The 18,103-nt window shown below is 41.7% G+C and overlaps 2 protein-coding genes across 4 annotated transcripts in view; both read right to left on the reverse strand.

The window, feature by feature from the left end:
* Positions 1-6,415, reverse strand: part of bckdhb (branched chain keto acid dehydrogenase E1 subunit beta) — a 156,525-nt gene extending 150,110 nt beyond the window's left edge. For all 3 annotated transcript variants that reach the window (XM_015949379.3, XM_070551778.1, XM_054740583.2), the window contains exons 1-2: positions 6,220-6,415; positions 4,486-4,563 (exon numbers count right to left, since the gene is read on the reverse strand). In XM_015949379.3, coding sequence (XP_015804865.1) covers positions 4,486-4,563; positions 6,220-6,415 — 274 coding nt within the window. The remainder of the gene's footprint in view (positions 1-4,485; positions 4,564-6,219) is intronic.
* A 35-nt stretch (positions 6,416-6,450) lies between these two features.
* Positions 6,451-17,968, reverse strand: ttk (ttk protein kinase). Its single transcript, XM_015949378.3, has 25 exons — positions 17,847-17,968; positions 17,272-17,359; positions 16,962-17,184; positions 16,777-16,883; positions 16,544-16,684; positions 16,264-16,378; positions 16,091-16,163; positions 15,734-15,837; positions 15,436-15,511; positions 15,219-15,321; positions 14,902-15,124; positions 13,511-13,617; positions 13,113-13,250; positions 12,876-13,027; positions 12,526-12,671; positions 12,291-12,414; positions 11,978-12,067; positions 11,719-11,876; positions 11,479-11,630; positions 11,263-11,387; positions 9,263-9,340; positions 9,007-9,183; positions 7,878-7,974; positions 7,714-7,799; positions 6,451-7,639 (listed from the first exon to the last, which is right to left on the reverse strand). Exons 2-25 carry the CDS (start codon positions 17,357-17,359, stop codon positions 7,571-7,573), a joined length of 2,952 nt encoding a protein of 983 aa, XP_015804864.1. The 5' UTR covers positions 17,847-17,968; the 3' UTR covers positions 6,451-7,570.
* Positions 17,969-18,103: the final 135 nt, after the last annotated feature.

Raw genomic sequence — 18,103 nt, forward strand, 5'->3', positions numbered from 1 at the left:
ATTATTCTCGGAGAGAGACCAACTCTTATCTGCCCCTGGGAGCCCCTTAATGCATAGCGTCATTTCAACATGGGGGTGTCCGCGACACGGTTTATATGCAGGTAGCGGCGCTGCGGCTGCTTTATGTAGCGACTCGTTGCATTCTCCCTCAACCCAAATCCTCGGATCACGTATTTTAGCTAAAACGCAAACGCTAACTTGCCTTGTATTGACTGTAGAGTTGTGGGTGATGGTCACGCAGATGTGTCATGAGATTTGAAGCGTTGCTGCCTTTCACAGACACTTTTTCTGCACGTGCTGCAAACAGGATACGGTAGCCGTCTTCTACAAGGGCGTCAGTTTGTTTCCAGAATTGCTGGGGACAATAACCATACACTTGAGTGGGGTTTAAAAATTGCTGGGGACAATAAAGTAGGCTAGCACAGGGGTCGGCGGCTCTGGAGCCGCATGCGGCTCTTCCATCCATCTGATGCGGCTCTGTGTTTGTAAAATAATGAATGGATATTTAAATAAAATGCTTTATATTTTACTGCATTAATTTTACATCTGTATGCCAATTCTAAATGTAAAGATTGTCTGCGTAAACCTGAACAGGTCCAACCTGGTCTTACTGTGAGACCGGGTTGACGCGTCACGCTTGTGCGTAATCATAGGCGCTTTATTAGCTGAAGACGATGTGAGATTCTGGGATTCTCCTCAGACGGCTCCTGGATGTGTCGCCACATTGGAGACGGGAACAAGCGCTATTCAGCCAAAGTTTCATCATCAGGGAACATTTTCTAAGTGACAAGTCTCTCTGAGAGACCGGGTTTGGAAAACACTCGCTTCAGTGGGAGGAACCTTCCCACATGCGCTCTGCGTGGCTCTGGGGTTAATCAAGTTTAATTGTTTCTCTTTGCAACAATCTTCACAAGAAGGCAAAACAGTTAAACGGCAGGTTACATATATTTCCATTTGACTGTTTATTTTGACAGATGAACTCAAGGATGTTGCTTGGTTTGAAAGAATTACCCCCACGCACACTGATGCACATGGATGAGCTGACATTTTAATCGTTAACGCACATCGCGGAGGTAAAAGATTCCCATCAGAACATCAGAGCTTTATACTGGACACTGTGTTCAGCGCGGCTCGGAGCGCCCACGGTGGACAGTGAGCTGAAGATCTGAGGGGTTCGCAGCGCAGCGCAGAACCATGGTGCATGCAATGATTTCCTCCCACTGAAGCGGTCTGGAAACCCGGTCTCTCTGAGGGATGTGTCACTTGGAAAAATGTTCTTTTTATGAAATTATGAAACTGGCTGAACAGCGCTTGTTCCCGTCTCTAATATGGAGACGCATGATGCGTAGAGACATTTGATCACGCACAAAGTTCGTGTGGAGCAGAAGCGGTCGGGCCACGGCAGGTGAAACGTTCCTAGCCTACATGAAGGGAAACTGTTTAATTGTAACATTAATACGTTACTGGACACGCTGGTCTGGTTGGTTAGACCAGTGTTTGAAGTGGAAAACACACACACACACACACCAATTAAAATATATGCTGATAGCATGGACTAGAAGACAGGTGATGGTTTACGTATTTAAATGATGATCAGGCTGCTGTAAAATGTAATCTCCATCCACATCCAGACAGAATCATCCTCTATTCTGTCTCTAGTCGCTCTGCTCTTGTCTGGGCTGATCAGCTGATGGTGCGCCTAACTAGCGGCTGATGCACATTTTACGCATTTGGAGAGGTGGGCTGGATGCTGTGCGTTTACTGGAAGATGGTTAACGCACGGGTGTAGACTACATATTAATGACAAATGAATGAAAATTAAATTGTGAGTTTTTACTTCATATTTTATAAATAAAAATGACGGGGGAAAACATTTATGACGTCTTTTTAAACTAAATTTTCTAGCGCGACCTGCCTGCTTCACTTAAGTCACTGCTTATTAAGGTCCGTCCAGAATTACTGTGGGAAACGGGTAATAATGGCTCTTTGATGGGAATAGGTTGCCGACCCCTGGATAAGATCTGAGCTGGTAAAACAAAAATCCTCATCAGCAGGCGTTTTTGAAAGTGGGGGGGACACAGCTGCCAATCACAAATTTTGCCGGGGACATGTCCCCGGCGTCCCCGGTTAAAATGACGCCTATGGTCTTCTATCAACTGTCCCTCGGCATTATTCAAATATCCAAAAAATGCCCATACTTCCCTCTTTGTCTTCTTTGAGGGATAATAAATGTCCTGAGCCTGCCGTCTCCTCCTTTGGCCATTATTTCAGCTTTAGCTTCAAGAAAGTTTTGGCTGTAAACAACAAAGTGCGCATGTGCCGCCGGCAACTTCAGCAGATGATACGGTGGCTGGTAAGGGTCACTACGCCTACACCCAGCCACGGTAATCCACAGAGATAATGTTTTTTTAAAAAACAAGACGGTTATTATTATTGTCAACTTTTTTACCGGGGTTTACTGCTACACCGGTTACCATGGCAACCCTACTCTCCACTAGGTTCTTACTCAGGCTTAAATCGCAGGTGTAGAAAAGAATCACCCTCTTTAAACGACTAATTTTGATTCCTTTACATCCTTAAGTGAAAACAAAAATGCATTACCAGCTTTACTTATCCAATGAAAGCTTCAACATCCAACTAAATGATTATTATTATTATTAAACCCAGTATTATTTTTTTATTCTTTGAACTGTAACTTTGATATTTTTTAATGAAAGTTACATGTTGCATTGGATAAGTAAAGCTGGCAAGAAAAAGTGTATGCATTTCAATTTAAGGGTGTAAAGCTAAAAGTTTAATTATTTATTTTCTAGAACCACTGTATACTCTCACGAGCTCCATTAGGTCACAATTGTTTGCAAATGAATGCAGAACTTTTTTATTCACTGCTGCAAAACAAATTTACCTACAGAAGCATAAATAACCTGAATGTTGCACATCTGTTTTGTAGTCAAGTTACCATCTTTCGAGTCCAAGTCAAATAGAATCATTCAAAGTCAAGTCTGATTCAAGTCACTAGGTGCCACTGGCTCAGTCCAAGTAAAAGACATAATCAAGTCCAAAGCTGTGGTGTTGTTTCAATAAGCTTCCTCAACATCACAAGACTTATTTCCATCCAGTGTTGCGTTAATGTTTCACCAAGATCTTGCATTGATGATGGTAGAGTCTGACCGCTGCACAAAGCCTTCTCCAGTACATCCCAAAGACTGTCAATGGGGTTAAGGTCTGGACTCTGTGGTGACCAATCCATGTGTGAAAATGATGTCTCATGCTCCCTGAACCCCTCTTTCACTATTGGATGATCCTGGCACCGATGGATCCTGGCATTGTCATCTTGGAACATGCACGTGGAATAACCTGGTCACTCAGTATATTCAGGTAGTCAGCTGACCTCATTCTTGGAGCGCATCCTGTTGCTGAACCTAGACCTGACCAACTGCAGCAACCCCAGATCATAGCCCTGCCCCCACAGGCTTTTACAGTAGGCACTAGGCATGATGGGTGCATCACTTCATCTGCCTCTCTTCTTACCCTGATGCACCATCACTCTGGAACAGGGTCCATCTGGACTCATCAGACCAGTTTTTAATAATGTGTTGCACAGTTCTTAACCCAGTTTTAGTTGTTTCTACAATCTCCTTTGATGTTTTCTCTGCTTGATGCATGCCAGTAATCTGACCCTTCTCAGAGTAAAATCTTTTCCACGACGAGTCTCGCTACATGGTTGTTTAAGAAATGAGAAGCAACTCACTGCATCAGTTGGGGTTCAATTCAGTTCAATTAAATAACTTGTTGCCAGCTGAAAGATAATGACCCATGTAATAATTATCCAATAAGAGGCTCATACCTGTTTTCTTAGTAAATCCAGGTGGTGACTTTTTTAGTTTGCTGAGCAGTGTCTATAAAAGTTATCTATTCAAGCATTTATAAACTGTTTGTCCCTCCTGAGATCTACCGAGCCTCTAATGTTGTTCGCTACTTGTTTCGGTTCACTGAGATCATCATAATAAACACACATGTCCATCTCCAAAGACGAACCATTTCACAGCGATCCTTCATCATTAACCCGCACAACGCAGAAGATCCAGGCACAGCTTTGTTGCTTTAGCTGTTTAAAGTCAAGGCGTGTTAATCAAATATTTGTAAATATTCCTGCACTAGCAGCCAGTTCTGAGGACTGTCATCCACACAGCTCGTAGGCTACTTCAAATAGATCTGGAAGCTTTGTGCTAAACGTTAGCTTTGAGATGTTTCTTTGTCTGATCATCTGCACAAAGATGTGTCAGATGATCTAAAATAGTAATATATATCAGCATTGTGTAGATGTGCACTATTACTCGGATGTTAACAAAAACATTCAAGGGGCTTATATATTACCAGATGTGAATGTAAACACAGATTCAACCGGCATTTGTTTATTTTTAAGTGCAGATGGCTAATCCGACAGCTCAGCGCCAGTTCAGAGACGCTGTTTCAACATCCTACCTGCTGTAGGATCACTAGCCAAGGTGTTGTCCAAGGCACTTGTAACTGACTGGAACAAATTCATCTTCTGTGTGGGACCTAGAAATTTAAAAACAAACAAAAAGGTTACATATATGCAAACAAAAGCATTTGTGACACCCTCAGCTTGTTTCATCATCTCTGACATCATCATGCTGGCAAATGAGATACAACGGAGTTGGACTGTGTTAGTGACTGAAGTCATTTAACAGTAATATCAGAACAATCCAGTGGACAAGGGTTCATTTATAGTGTTGGACGTTTCCCTTGTATTTGACTATAGCAAGCAAGTACGGCAAGCCATTTTAACATTTAATAACTATATCTCTTTGTAATTCCTATTTTACATATAAATATTATAATTTATCCTTGTCCAAAGGGTAGGGCTGCACAATTCATCGCAAATATATCGTTATCGCAATATCAGCATGCACAATAAGCATATTGCAAAGAACAGATAAATATTGCAATGATAGGTCAGCTCAAATGTTTGCTACACATAATGCATTCTGTCAATCAACCAGAAGCGTGATGTTTTTTTTAACAATTCAAATAGAGCTCTTCACCCATTTGGCCAATTTGGTGGGTTCTCAAAGGTTAGATGCCCACCCTCGAGGCAGACGGCACTTAATTGAGATGGTTAGCGAACACCTGAGTTAGCTTTGTTCTGCTCTTTCTGCTGATTCTGCTTTTCCCGAGAACCACTGATTGGCTTTTCTTGTTCATTTTCTTTTTCCCTTTCCTCACATCTTTTGCTTTTGTTATTAAGGTGGACCCAAATCATAACCGACTGAGCCAACTTCTCCTCCACCCTGTAGGGCAGTGATCCATACTCCCATTACCAGAGGGCTTCAACACACCTGATTTAATAAGCAGCTGATTAACGGGCTTCTGCTGAGTCTGGTGAGCTGCTGAACAGGTGAATCAAGTGGATTGGATTAGTGAAACTACTAAAACATGCTGGAAACCGGCCCTTGGGGAAGGGAGGTGGGGATCACTGCTGTAGGGCGTCTATGACTGTCTTCTGGACATGTGTCCAGGGTCTTCCTCATGACATCGCAACCTCAGAAAAGCTGATGAGGATGTGACTCCATGGGTTTCCAGTGTTTAACTTTGACACAATTATTTACATTTCGGAGAAACTGAATTTTGGGTTCTTATTTGTGCTATTCAGGCTGTACATTAGTGTGTCTGTGTCCCTTATGTGGCATAGGTCTAGAGACCCAAGTTTCCTTTTTATTCATTGTTTTCAGTGGTTGAAGGTTACAATAAAACTTACTGTCTTTGTGTGTTTACCTGTAATCTTGTTATTTTTCTTCTTCCTGTTCTCTAAGTGTATGTGCTGCTGTAACAAGTGAAGTTCACCGCTGTGGGATTAATAGTCTATTTCATTTATTACACATTTTCATCAAAATTACAAGAGATACAGGATTGAAATATTTCACTTTGTGTGATGAACGCGAGTCATTTTGAACAAAACTTATTGAACTTTTTCACCCTTACATTAAGATGCGCCAGTATGATCTAAATGATGTCGGAATTAATGCTGCACAGCATAACTAACCATCTCCATGGAGCTGTCACGTTACTCCAGGTGGTTTAAGGTAAACGTGATGAGTATATTAGTTGTAACAATTGCAGCATTAGCTTGTTATTATTTGTCCTTTAATAACCGATTAACCGATGCTAGCGCTAGCCGGTCAGCTAACCACTCACCATACTGTGTCGGTACGGGGTCAGGCTGGAAGGTAAAGTGAGCTGCATGTCTCCGTTGTGTTTTTAAACGAGAGCTGCAGTTTGGAGATAGTTTCTGTAAAGTTGCTCCAAAACAGCTTTGAGTCCCACAGCTGATACCGGAGATGGGAAGTTTCGAGTTAGCACCTCGAATGAAGAACCGTGCAACAGCCGCCATCGCTGTTATTAAAAATGAACAGGAAGGGTAAGCGGTTCGCGGCGTAAAGATCGTTTATTCTAAAGCCAGACGTCTCACTCTACTAGTAAAACAGAACCACATTGTTTTTGTTTTGTACTTGGATGTTTAAACCATCTGATGGATCTGTGGCAAATGCCTCCCTTTGATAGCCTGGCAAGTCATCCTATGTGCATGTGAATATATGCAGAGCAAATCATTTAGATTCGACAAATGACGGTCTAAATACTAGGCTATCACTTTGGTAGTCTCTAAAGATAAAGCAAGACACTGGGTTCGTGAAACAAATTAAAAACAAAAATAATCAGTTAGTCCAAGCAACTGAATATACTTTATAAACCAATGGACATATTCTGATATAGACAAATTAATTTGTTACTATAATCTTAAAAAAAAAGATTTGTATCCAGCGAACGTGACAGAGTGAGAACTCCTGTTTAAATGATCAGGATTATCACAGCATGTGAGCGGAGGATTGTGATTGGTCAAAAAGGAGGGCGGTGAAAACGACCCAGGCTTCGGATGTTCACAAGTTCTGAGTTTATATAAATACATACATACATATTTACCGATTTTAGACAAAAACACTCACCAATTTCGAAAAGTTACTCAGAAATTGAAACAGCGTCAAGTTGCTTGGCATTCCCATTCAAATCTTTCCCAGTCTTTTCTCCCACCTCCTCTTAGGAAACTACAGATTTGCTAAAGGGTTTTTTAAATAAACACCTCAGTCAACCAGAAACTAAAGACAACTCTCCTAAGTCCTTATAGCTTATTGATAAATATAACATTATTGAGTTAAAAAACTAAATTACAAAAGTGGTAAATTATTTCAGTTAGCAGTCACAGCTTCCTCCCAAGAGAGGTGAGAAAAAAGAAGTTTCAAGGCCTTAAATAATGTCCAATATTCTGTTTAAATGTGATGAAATAAAACAAAGCTTTACTATACAAAAAAAGCCGCATTTATTTCACTTGTGTATACTGTACACAAGTTATTAAAACTAAAAATACAAGAAATAAAAACATTTGTTGGCTTTTCTCCTAAAATGCTACTAAAAGTGGTTACAAGCGAACAGAAAATGAACAAGGTAGACAGTATAAATGACAGATAAATGATCTAAAGACTCTCCAGCCTTGTTAGGATGACGACTTAGCACACTCAGCAACATCCAGCTTCCTGCCACTGCTGCACATTTTAGCCAAATTCTGGAAGAAGCAGACAGAGAAGTTAGCACTTCAGGAGGAAGGGTTTTGAAGATGTTCTACTAAAGATGTCTTACGTTAGCAGCTCGAACGATGCTGGATGGAGACTGGAGGGCTGCGAGGTCCGTTAGAATCCTCTTGAGATCACGGTCACAGGTTAGTTCTGGAGAAGTAAATGAAGTCGAGGTAAGAGTAAAATGGTGATCAGCTAATATCCCAGTTAGCTCTGGTTCCTGCGTACCTGGTTCAGGTGAAGACTGGGCCTCCAGCTGGAGGTATGGATGTTCTAGGAGCTCTGCAATAGAGATTCTCTCTCTGGGGTTTCGTACCAGGCACCTCTGAGGAAAGCAGAGAATTTATTTTAGACCCCACTCATGACTAAATGTACACTTCACACCCAAAAGGTGATGCACCAGTTGAGTTTTTTGAGGGCAGATACTGAATTCAGAATTTTGTCTGTCTCAGACCTGCCGATACCAAAACTCTCACTTATTTTCTAAACTGGTTTATCCTAAAGTGAAACAGAAAAAAAGGTGAGCAGTGGTTAGTCAGACTATTTGAACAGTGCGTATAAACGGAGAGGAACGCGGAACAGCTCACCAAATGCAGCGATACTTGCTTCGTTTCAAATAAGCCAATCACAGATTCAGCAATCATGCATTGATTCCAGTCAGCAGCGGATTTTTGGTTCATCCACTTCCGCATCATGGGTCCCGGGAAGAATGAAAAAATGAATGCAAGTCAACGGGGCTAAAAACGCTATTTTCTAATTCCGTTTGTTTCGTGCCATGGATTTCACACGATGTCCGTGAATTTTAAAAACGCATTTTGATACCAAGAACGCGCTTATTTTCGAACAGGGGGAAACACTATTTTGGGTTTTGCGTGAAAATAAGTCCATGACTACAAATGCGCTTCCCAAAAGTAACATCATCGAACCAGACACGGAGAAAACTGAGGGAAATGGGCTGTAAGTTCAGCAAACTTCCCACAGGAGGAAAGAACCACCATAAATCTGGTCATGTGCTAAGTAGCAGCTAGTTCGGGGAGAGGAGCTTATGTGGTGACGTCACATATGCGACGTGTCGATTTGTAGTTTGTAGTCATGCTAATTACGAACTTTTACAAGCTGATAAATCTCAAAGTACATGACTGGCGTGGTTGAAACACCCATCATTATATTTTCATTTAAATTGCAGTACAACATGTGCGATCCAGGGCGTAAGGCAAAGCGGATTAGAAAATAATGTTTTTATCCCCGTTGACTTGCATTAAATTTTTCTTTCTTCCGGGGACCCATGAGCCGACCAGAAAGGGAGGAGACTTAGGATCCCTATTAAGACATCAAGCTGAGAAGTGGTTCATCTCACTTTCAACACATCCAGCAGATCCTTCTCTGGGATGTTGGGGAACTCAATTCTGTGAGAAGGATCTATGATGGCATGCAGCTTGGATATCTGGTTTGTGATGCTCTGGAACGGAGTCTTCCCATAAGTCATGCAGTACAGGATACATCCGAGGGACCACACATCACCTTTGGGGCTGATCTACACAAAAGCATTATATATTACAGCAGCTGATTATGACAATAATAATCTCATCCCACCTTTGTGTTAGGGGTAGTACCTTTGAGCGACCTTTTCCAGGCTGGGATGAAGAGGTGTCTTTGATGGCTTCAGGAGGCATATAGTTCAGAGTTCCTACCTGAGAAATGAAAACACATTCCTCAGTGTAGGAGACAGAAATAATGTTTAAGTCGTAAGTGTATAAACACACTGATGGGTTTTGGTGTTTATATCTGTAGATCATTATGGATGGTCATGTGACCATGGTTGGAGATCTGATTTCATCTGTTGCACCTGCTCAGGTGACATGGGTGAGCGGGTTGCTGTATTTATTGTTGACCGCCACTCTTTGATCACTATGATGATTATTTGTTTGATTATTTTGAGCAGGTTGTACTCAAGTTCATTTGCTTTACCTTGATAAAGTTCTAGAAAACATTTTTTGGGAATCTCAGCGAACGTTTAAACGAGCACGTCACGACGGCCTGACCTCAGCCTCTCGGGCCACTCTTTTTGTCTCCTGAAGCCGCTGCAACACCCAGTACCAGCTGGGCCTCCGTTACTCCCATGAACACAAGTATGAACGAAACATGTTCATGCAGACATTTAAACATAATGACGCATGTATTTCATCAACGTGCAAACGTTCTTAGTGATTCCCCCCACAGAACTGGGCAAAAGTTCCTTCTGTTCACTCTTCTTCATTATAGTCCCGTTAGTCGTCACACGGGTGAAACTTGTTCTCTGCATTTGACCCATCCCCTGGTGGAGCGATGAGCTGCAGACACGGCTGCGCTTGGGAACTATTTGGTGGTTAAACCCCCCTAATGCTGAGGGTCAAGTGAGGAGGCATTGGGTCCCATGTTTTAAGTCTCTGGTATGACCCGACCGTGGATTCGAACCCACGATCTCCCAGTCTGAGAGTGGCCGCTCTACCACTAGGCCCTTGAGAAGGTTCGTCATGGAACAGGTTGCAGGAAAACAGGAAATTAACTCCTTGAATATATTTAAAACCAGACTGAGAGTACTTGACACTGCCCCCTGTGTTTTAACTGCTGCCTATAATTTTATGAATAACTTTAACTATGTAACTGAGTAATTTTGTAATTGATCTTTTTCCGCTTCTCGGTCAGGACTCGCTTGAAAAGGAGTTTTTTTTTCCAGTGGAATTTTCCTGGTTAAATAAATAAAGAAAAACTAAATAAAACATGGCCGACATTATCAATTCCACTTGTTTTGTCCATTTGAGACACTTCAAAGGTTTTACTAGAATTATCTCTAGACAAAACCATAGTCCTGTTTTGTCCAGAGCTAGTGTGGTAAGCCATCCTATATATGTGGACATATATAGGATGGCCACGACCAACTGATGGATCTCATCTGTGGGGCAGAAGCTATGATTGTCTTTCTAACATTCTCCACTTTCTATTGGACAACGAACAACGAGACATCCTCACCGCTACAGATGTCAGCCAACGGTGTAGTCCGCCATACATCGCTGACGAAGATACAAATACACTTTTTCGAAATAAAGGACTTAAGTACCTCTATCTGCTCTTGGAAGGAAAAACCCAAGTCTAAACAATCCAAAGTGGATCCCAAAGCCGTTTCAAACAAGCTGTCGCCATCTTAGCTTCGCCCCGTAACTAATTAACATCCCGCCTACCAAATCGATAGAGCGCTGCCATTGGCACGCCCCCAGACTGGCCTGGGTTGTGAAGGTTCTAATGGAGCACGGCTGGCCCGACACACAGTGTAAAATTATTTTGCTTCTGCTACGGTCCATCTAGATTTTTAAGCATAGCTACATCCCATGTGAGCTCCGACAGCTGGCTTACCTGCTTATTCAGCATAGATAAAAAAACAAAACAAAAACCAAAATGTGTTTGAAGTAAATCCAGATCGTTATGTTTAGACAACGTACGCTTTTCCTTCCTAAACGTGAAACTATTGTTTTAAAACAAAAACATTTTCCTTAAAGCTCCTCCCAAGAACCGGATTATTCTCTGAACCAAATAAAAGCAAACAGATGAGAGACAAAGCACGGATTAGCAGCGTTACCTGGGAATCCTTCATAATGCTCGTCATATCAGGCTGGATTCTGTTTGCGATCCCAAAGTCGATCAGCTTCAGCGAAGCATTCACAATCACAAAGTTAGCCGGTTTCAAGTCACTGTGAACAATACCTACAGAGAGCAAACACGAAGGTTAGAGATGAACTTTAGGATGAACATGGAGATGGCAGCACCAATAGTGAGAGGTATGAAGACAGAGAACCATGTTGGTGGATGGTCTGAACGGCCTCCAGCATGTTCTTCCAGTAGAACTTCCTCTCCAGCGGATTCACTGATTTACGGTTTCTCAACCAAGTGTTCAGATCCAAGTTTCCACATTCCATCAGCATGTAGATGTAGCTGTTGGTCAATTCACTGGAAAAACCGCAGAACAGCATCGATCATCTCCTCTGTAAACCCTGATGGGGAAACTACACTAGAAATGAACCCAAATGAAACTCACTAGTCATAGAGCTTTATGATCTGATCGCTGTACTGCTGCAAGTGTTTCAGATGTTCGATTTCATTCCTGTAACTTTCTACGGTCTGAGCGTCCGCCTCCTCCAGGTCCACGTGTTTCACAGCAAACAGCTGCTTTTTGTGATCAAGGACTTGGTAGACCTGAAACACACACACACACACACACACACACACACCATTTTCAATGGGAACATGGCATTTTGAACATAAAATGAACTCATCAGCTGTGCTTTATTATTGACCTTGCTCGATCCGCCACGTCCAATCGTCTTAAGGATGAAAAACTGCTTTCCATTAATAGTAATGCATTCATTTGACCACGCACTGAAGGCCTGTGAACAGATTCAAACAAGTATTTAGTCCGAGTGAATTTCATGTTAGGAAAATATAATTTATAACCATAAATCTAGGCAAAAGGTACAATTTTTAAAAATGTTTCAGTCTTGTTGGTCCTATTTATTGATGTCAGTCAGAGACTAATGCCGTGTAATATTGCACTCTGAAGAAAACAGTGTATAGAGTCCAACTGAGCAGTCTGCTATGAACTCATGCTACCTGTGGGGTTTTGAAATTGGCTGCCTGGTTTAGAGGTGTGCATGGCTGCTGGACGGGTCTGGTTCTGTATGCTGCTGCAGAGGACGGCACCTCGGGGTCTTGCTTTACAACAGGAGTAATAAAGCTGAAAGACAGATAATGGATGAAATATTCCCTTTAAACGGCTGTTTTTTTTAAATTAACAAGGCTGCAAAAGTAATTGATTATGTGACGCGTTTTAGGAACAAGTGGTTACCTGTTCGCCCTTGGGTTCCTGTAGCCATCAGGAGTCTGGAAAGCTGCTTGTGGGTTCAGTCTAGATGGAGGTTGGAAGGACGGAGTAGGGATGGACTCCACCAGATGAGAAAAAGGTCTGGGATCAAGAGGAGTTGCCCGTTTATCCTTTATGACACAAGAAAAGAAGAGTCTCAGAGTAAATTAAAACAAGATTTAATCAACTTAAACAATAATTGAATTTACAAAAGACATTTAATCATTATCTGCTAAGTCCACCTTCCTCTGCACTTGTAAACATAAACTAGGATATTAGAAAGCTGAAGACCTAACATGACAAATTTAAAAAATTGCATTTAAAAGATGAGAAACCTCTGGAGAAATGTGCAGGCTGATGGGACCTGGAATCTTCCACTCTGAAGCCAACTCCCTGCTGGAAGGTTTAGGTTGTTCCACTGGGGGGCCCACCGGGACCCGAGTGGGAAGCTGCACATCCTGGTTTCTTCCACAAGACGGCACACTTCCTGCAACAAGAAGTTGCATTTGTAGAAGAAGTTTAGAAACATCCTACTTTAAACAGCCCTCCCCGTTCCTTTGGTGGATCTGTACCTGTGTCTTCCTCCATCGGGGGCACCAGCTGCTTCTTCCCAGCTTTAAGGTTACTCAAGGCTGTGTTCAGGAGCTCAGCTGGTTTAGCCTTCAATGCCTGGGCTTTGTGCAAAATTGAAATTGCTCTGCTGACATTACCTAAGAGCGGGAGGAAAGTAATCAAGGTTGCTCTGTACCAACTAGGCAGCAACACTGATGCTACTCGGTGCAATTCCTGCATTTCCTATTCTGAACAAATGTCTTCTAGACCCCGATCGGCTTTGTTCAATGAAGGGATGTCAGATTTTATTACTAAAAGGGTGTTGTTTATTATCAGAATGCTTGGTTGTTTAGCCACCTATGAAGTTCTTCCAGCTTCACGGTGACATCTGAATGAAACCCTTAAAAAGTAGATTTACCCTGAGAGACCTCAAACTGGGCATACGCAATGTGGACGAAGGCAAAGCCTTTGCAGGAGGACCTTGCAACAATGAAGTTGTCCTGTGCTTCATCTGGATCTTCAATCCTACAGGAGAAACACAGGTGGGACAGTTAGAGAGGAAAATGGAAACATGGAGAGAAAAAAGGTTAAATCCCTGATGATTTTGTTTCTTCTTTGACACATAAATTGAGATAATAAGTTCCAAGTGGTTGTGACCGGTGCAACCACCTTGAGCAGAAGAGACAAGACTAAAACCTCCAGCCATTAGCGTTTGTTAATAAATGTACAGAACCACGAGCTGCTACAGACACGTCTAACGAAAAACATTTACCTCTTTTCTCCTAAAAACATGCCTTTTTTAAAACATTAGCTGTGTTTCCATTACCGGGACTCCGGTGTAGTTCCTGGGACGGGGAAATTGACCAGGAGAAAGGATGTCCCAGTCCTCCCAACTGTTGTGTCTCCATTCAAATTCAGCCCTTTCAGCATTTTGTAGACGTCAGCATATCACAATGGCTTTGGCAGCGAGTGATGTCACTGATCAGCGCCAAAAAGCGTCCACGGTGACACAAATAATATTAAAAGCATTTATTCTATCCAAGTACATCATAATTTAACCCATTCAGAGGACGAGAGCTGCTGTGTGATGTAAAATGTGGTGTTCGATGACCAGAAGAAGTGCCGTTTTTTTTTTTCAACGCTCTGTGAGACAACAAAAATCCGTTAAGTAAGCGAGGAAATGTCCCCATTTTTTCCAATCTCCGGAGTTTAGCAACACCTGTGGGGTATTCCGCCATGTTTTTCAGTGTCGGGAGTTAAATTTTAAGTGTGATCTGTGCTTTTTTTATTTTGCTTCCATTCTGCTTCACCAGCAGCTCTTCTAATTTTACTAATATCGATTGTTTTGGACGACGTCTGCTGATGTAATTTCCCACTGAGTTACAACCAATCAGCGTGAGTTAACCAGAGGTTCTGCTCAGCTACTCCACCGGGCCGTTTGGAGAACCTTCCCACAGCAGGCACTCAGAAGGTTCCTGAAAACGGCCGTTCGGCCGGCCCAGTCATGTGGAGACACGCGCGTTGGGAAGTTCTTGTAATTTTACCCTGAAGTTCAAGTTCCGGTAATGAAACGGAGATATTTGCTTAAATCCCGAGTCCAGCACCGTAGGCCTCAATTTGTTAAGGTTAGAGTCCGATTCAATAAACAAATAAATAAATGAAGGGTGGACAAAAGCATCATCAACAGGAACGTTTGGTTGACAAAACTTCTGCTGACATCATCAACAAAAAGATGAACACGTGTCTTGATGTAGCTAGATGATTTATCCATGTAGCATGACAAAACTTCCAAGTTTTAGCCAGACTAACCCTTTAAGTTCTGCGTATCTGACGAGTATCCGGGCGTAGCTGGTGTTTTTGCTGAACTCTTGCATCGGCAGCCTGGCGAAGACCTTACAATAACAGTCCTTTAGCTTGCTGAGGAGACGGATATCTGTGTGGGGGTCACCTCTTTTCTCCAGATTCCTCAGGTAAGCCCAGCACGACTCGGGAGAATTAGAATTGACAATCTGATCAAAACTGAACGTTACGTCTGCAAAGATGAGACCAAACAAAGAAACCCAGTTAAACGTCTGGCGGTCACCCAACACAATGGAGGTTCAGTCTGGGGACAGGTGAGACATTACCTTCCATTCTCGAGGAATCTTTTGTGTTTTGTGCGTGAAGGAGTGTAGCGGAGGAGTCTGCCTGCCCTGTGTGCTGGCTGTGATCTGGACTGGGAGCTGGTGGCTGAGAAAACATCCAAGTCAATCATCCTTTTCTCTTCAGATCAAGTTAAACATATTTTAAAGCACAAATAAAAATAAAAGCACAACATGACTGCATGCTGTTATTTATGCTCACCTGATCACTTAATAAATCCCTCTCATCTGTAGTTTTTTGTGAGGAAGAAAGTCTCAACACCGAGTCAGCTGTTTGCCTAGAAAACAAACATGAAATAGATGCATGAAAAACAACAACACAGTAAACAGTTGCAGTGAATCTGCAGCTGAGCAAAACAAAATGAATCAAAGCACAGAAAAGACTCAAAATCAAATCAAATATTTGATTCAGTAAGTTTCTAAGTGATCATGTCATATTCTACAAAACTGCTCATTTAATGTGAGACTAAAACTACTAAACACAAACAATAAAAGAACACCTGGACAAACTAATGGGGATGGACGGTGCACTTCTTTTGGAGAAAATCTCACTGACGTCGACATTTTCAGGGATGGAGACAGGCAGCATAGGTACTCTTCCTGGCTACAGAGCAAAAAGCAAGAACACAGATTAAACTCGTCAGAATCAGAATCACCTTTACCAATAGTGTTTAACGTATGAGCAGTTTGCTTTGGTGTGTGTGTGCGCATGTGTGTGTGTGTGTTTGGTCAGATCTTCTCTGCTCCTTGAGATAAGGGAAAAACGTGCAATCAGCTGCACTCACACAAACAATAAAAAACAAGGTGGCAAGCGGGATAATCTGGAAATTAATTTGACGCATTAGACAGAAACTTACCAAAGCAGCTGCTGCTCGTTTGCGCTGAGGTCCGGTTCTCCAGGCAGGTAGTGGGTCGTCTGATGGCTCCACCCTGATGGAGAAAAAAACTAATAATTATAAGGTTATGTGACTCGTTTCAAATGAAAACCCCAGTCTTAATGACGATGGTATTACACGTTCTTCATTCTTACCTTAAACTGAACGAACTGAAGAGCTGCAAATCACCCGTCCCATCTGAGTTTCGGCCAACTTTCTGAAGCTCTGAGCTTTTTCTGACAGAACTTTGAACGCTATAGTTTGATAATGCTAAAGAAACAGAAGAACATACAAAAATAAGATATGAAGATGAAAAAGTATTAATAATAGCTTATATGATAATTACTTATGGATAATGTTGGGGTTTTCTAAACTGCTGTAAATAGGTATGGCCGTATAATAAAAACTTTGAGTAAAATATGAACGAGTACCCACTTGGCAAATTCTCTTTGTCCTCTGAGCCCATCTGTGCTCTCCCCCGCTGCAGGCTCTGAAGCGCAGCCTCCAGCTGCTCCTTTGGTTTGGCATCAAGTTCACCAGCATTCTGCAAGATGTGAATCGCTCTTTTTGTGTTGCCTAACAACACAACATGCAACATGAAAAATATTGAGATGGTTTGTAAACATTTGAAGCAACAATAAGGAAAGGAGCACAGTTTTTGTTATTACCTTGAGAATGCTCAAACTGTGCATGAGCGATGTGAACGAAGGCAAAGTTTGGACTTTGAGACCTCGCTATGTCGAAGTTGGCCTCCGCCTCACTGACATCATGAATTCTAGGACATGAATAAGAATAAAGCTTTTGTTAAAAAAGAATATTTTGTGAAATAATGTGACATCTGACTATTACTCACGCTTTTAACTCTGCAAATCTGACCAGCATCCTGGCATAGCTCTCACTCTGACTATGTTTCTTTAGAGGCATATTAGAAAATACTTTGGTGCAAAAATCTGTGAGCCTGGTAAGATGGTTGTGATCTAGGCGAGGATCCCCCCTTTTCTCCAAGTCCATCAGATATGAGAGGCAAGAGTCAGGCGAGTTTGAGCTGATGACCTGATTAATATTGTCCGTGTCATCTAAAATAAATAAATTAAAAGAGTTAGTGAATGTTAAATATGCGGATCCGCATTAATGAGCTTTACAACAGCAACACTATTCATTACCTTCATTGAGAGACTGTTTTATTTTATTAAGCTTTTGAAAAAACTTCGCAAGCTGTTGCTGTCTATCAGTATGTTCCTCTTCCTCCATCTGACAGAGAAACAGATATGAACAATTACAATGAAGACACGGCTGCGCATGCTCCTTTCAACTCTGGATTTCCTGCAGAGATCAAATTTACGTAAAAATACAATTTAAAGAAAATATGAACTCAAAACATCAAAAGGTCAAACTGGCTCTTTTAAAATGTGAGCAACTTGTTTAATATAACGATGATAAACCAACGGGTTAAGAGGAGAACAAATCGCTAACGTTGAGTTAGCACAACAGTGCTGTAGTTACCAACAAAAATCGCTCACTTTTCTAAAGAAAACCGTTACGTATAGTTGCTGAGATGCATGAATTTATCCTTGATTTAGTATCTGATGAGTTACCTTCTTAAAATAACCCGCTGAGTCTTAAAGATGTTTACTAGCTAACGCGTAGCAATGTTGCCGCTCAATCTAACAAGTTTCTAAATATTTAAAAGTCCTGTTTAAAACTGAAACTGCGAGGCTTTTCCAAGAATCGATCTTACCCTGTTTACACTGATATATATACGGCGTTTACCAGAACACGTACTCCCATGAGATACACAACACAGCAAAAATGCTAAATGCTTTAACTGAAAGTTCAAATTTTCCACTTCCGTTCAAGTCGCGTTCTGATTGGCTAGTTTGTCTTGACGTAGACGCTCCGTTCGCTTTTTTTACGTGAAAATGTAAAATGTTCAAACTAAATTGCCACTAAAACGAATATACAGCAAACGCAAAATTGTGTTATAATTATGATTAG

Source organism: Nothobranchius furzeri, chromosome 5 (genome assembly GCF_043380555.1).
Source record: "Nothobranchius furzeri strain GRZ-AD chromosome 5, NfurGRZ-RIMD1, whole genome shotgun sequence".
NCBI lineage: Eukaryota > Metazoa > Chordata > Actinopteri > Cyprinodontiformes > Nothobranchiidae > Nothobranchius > Nothobranchius furzeri.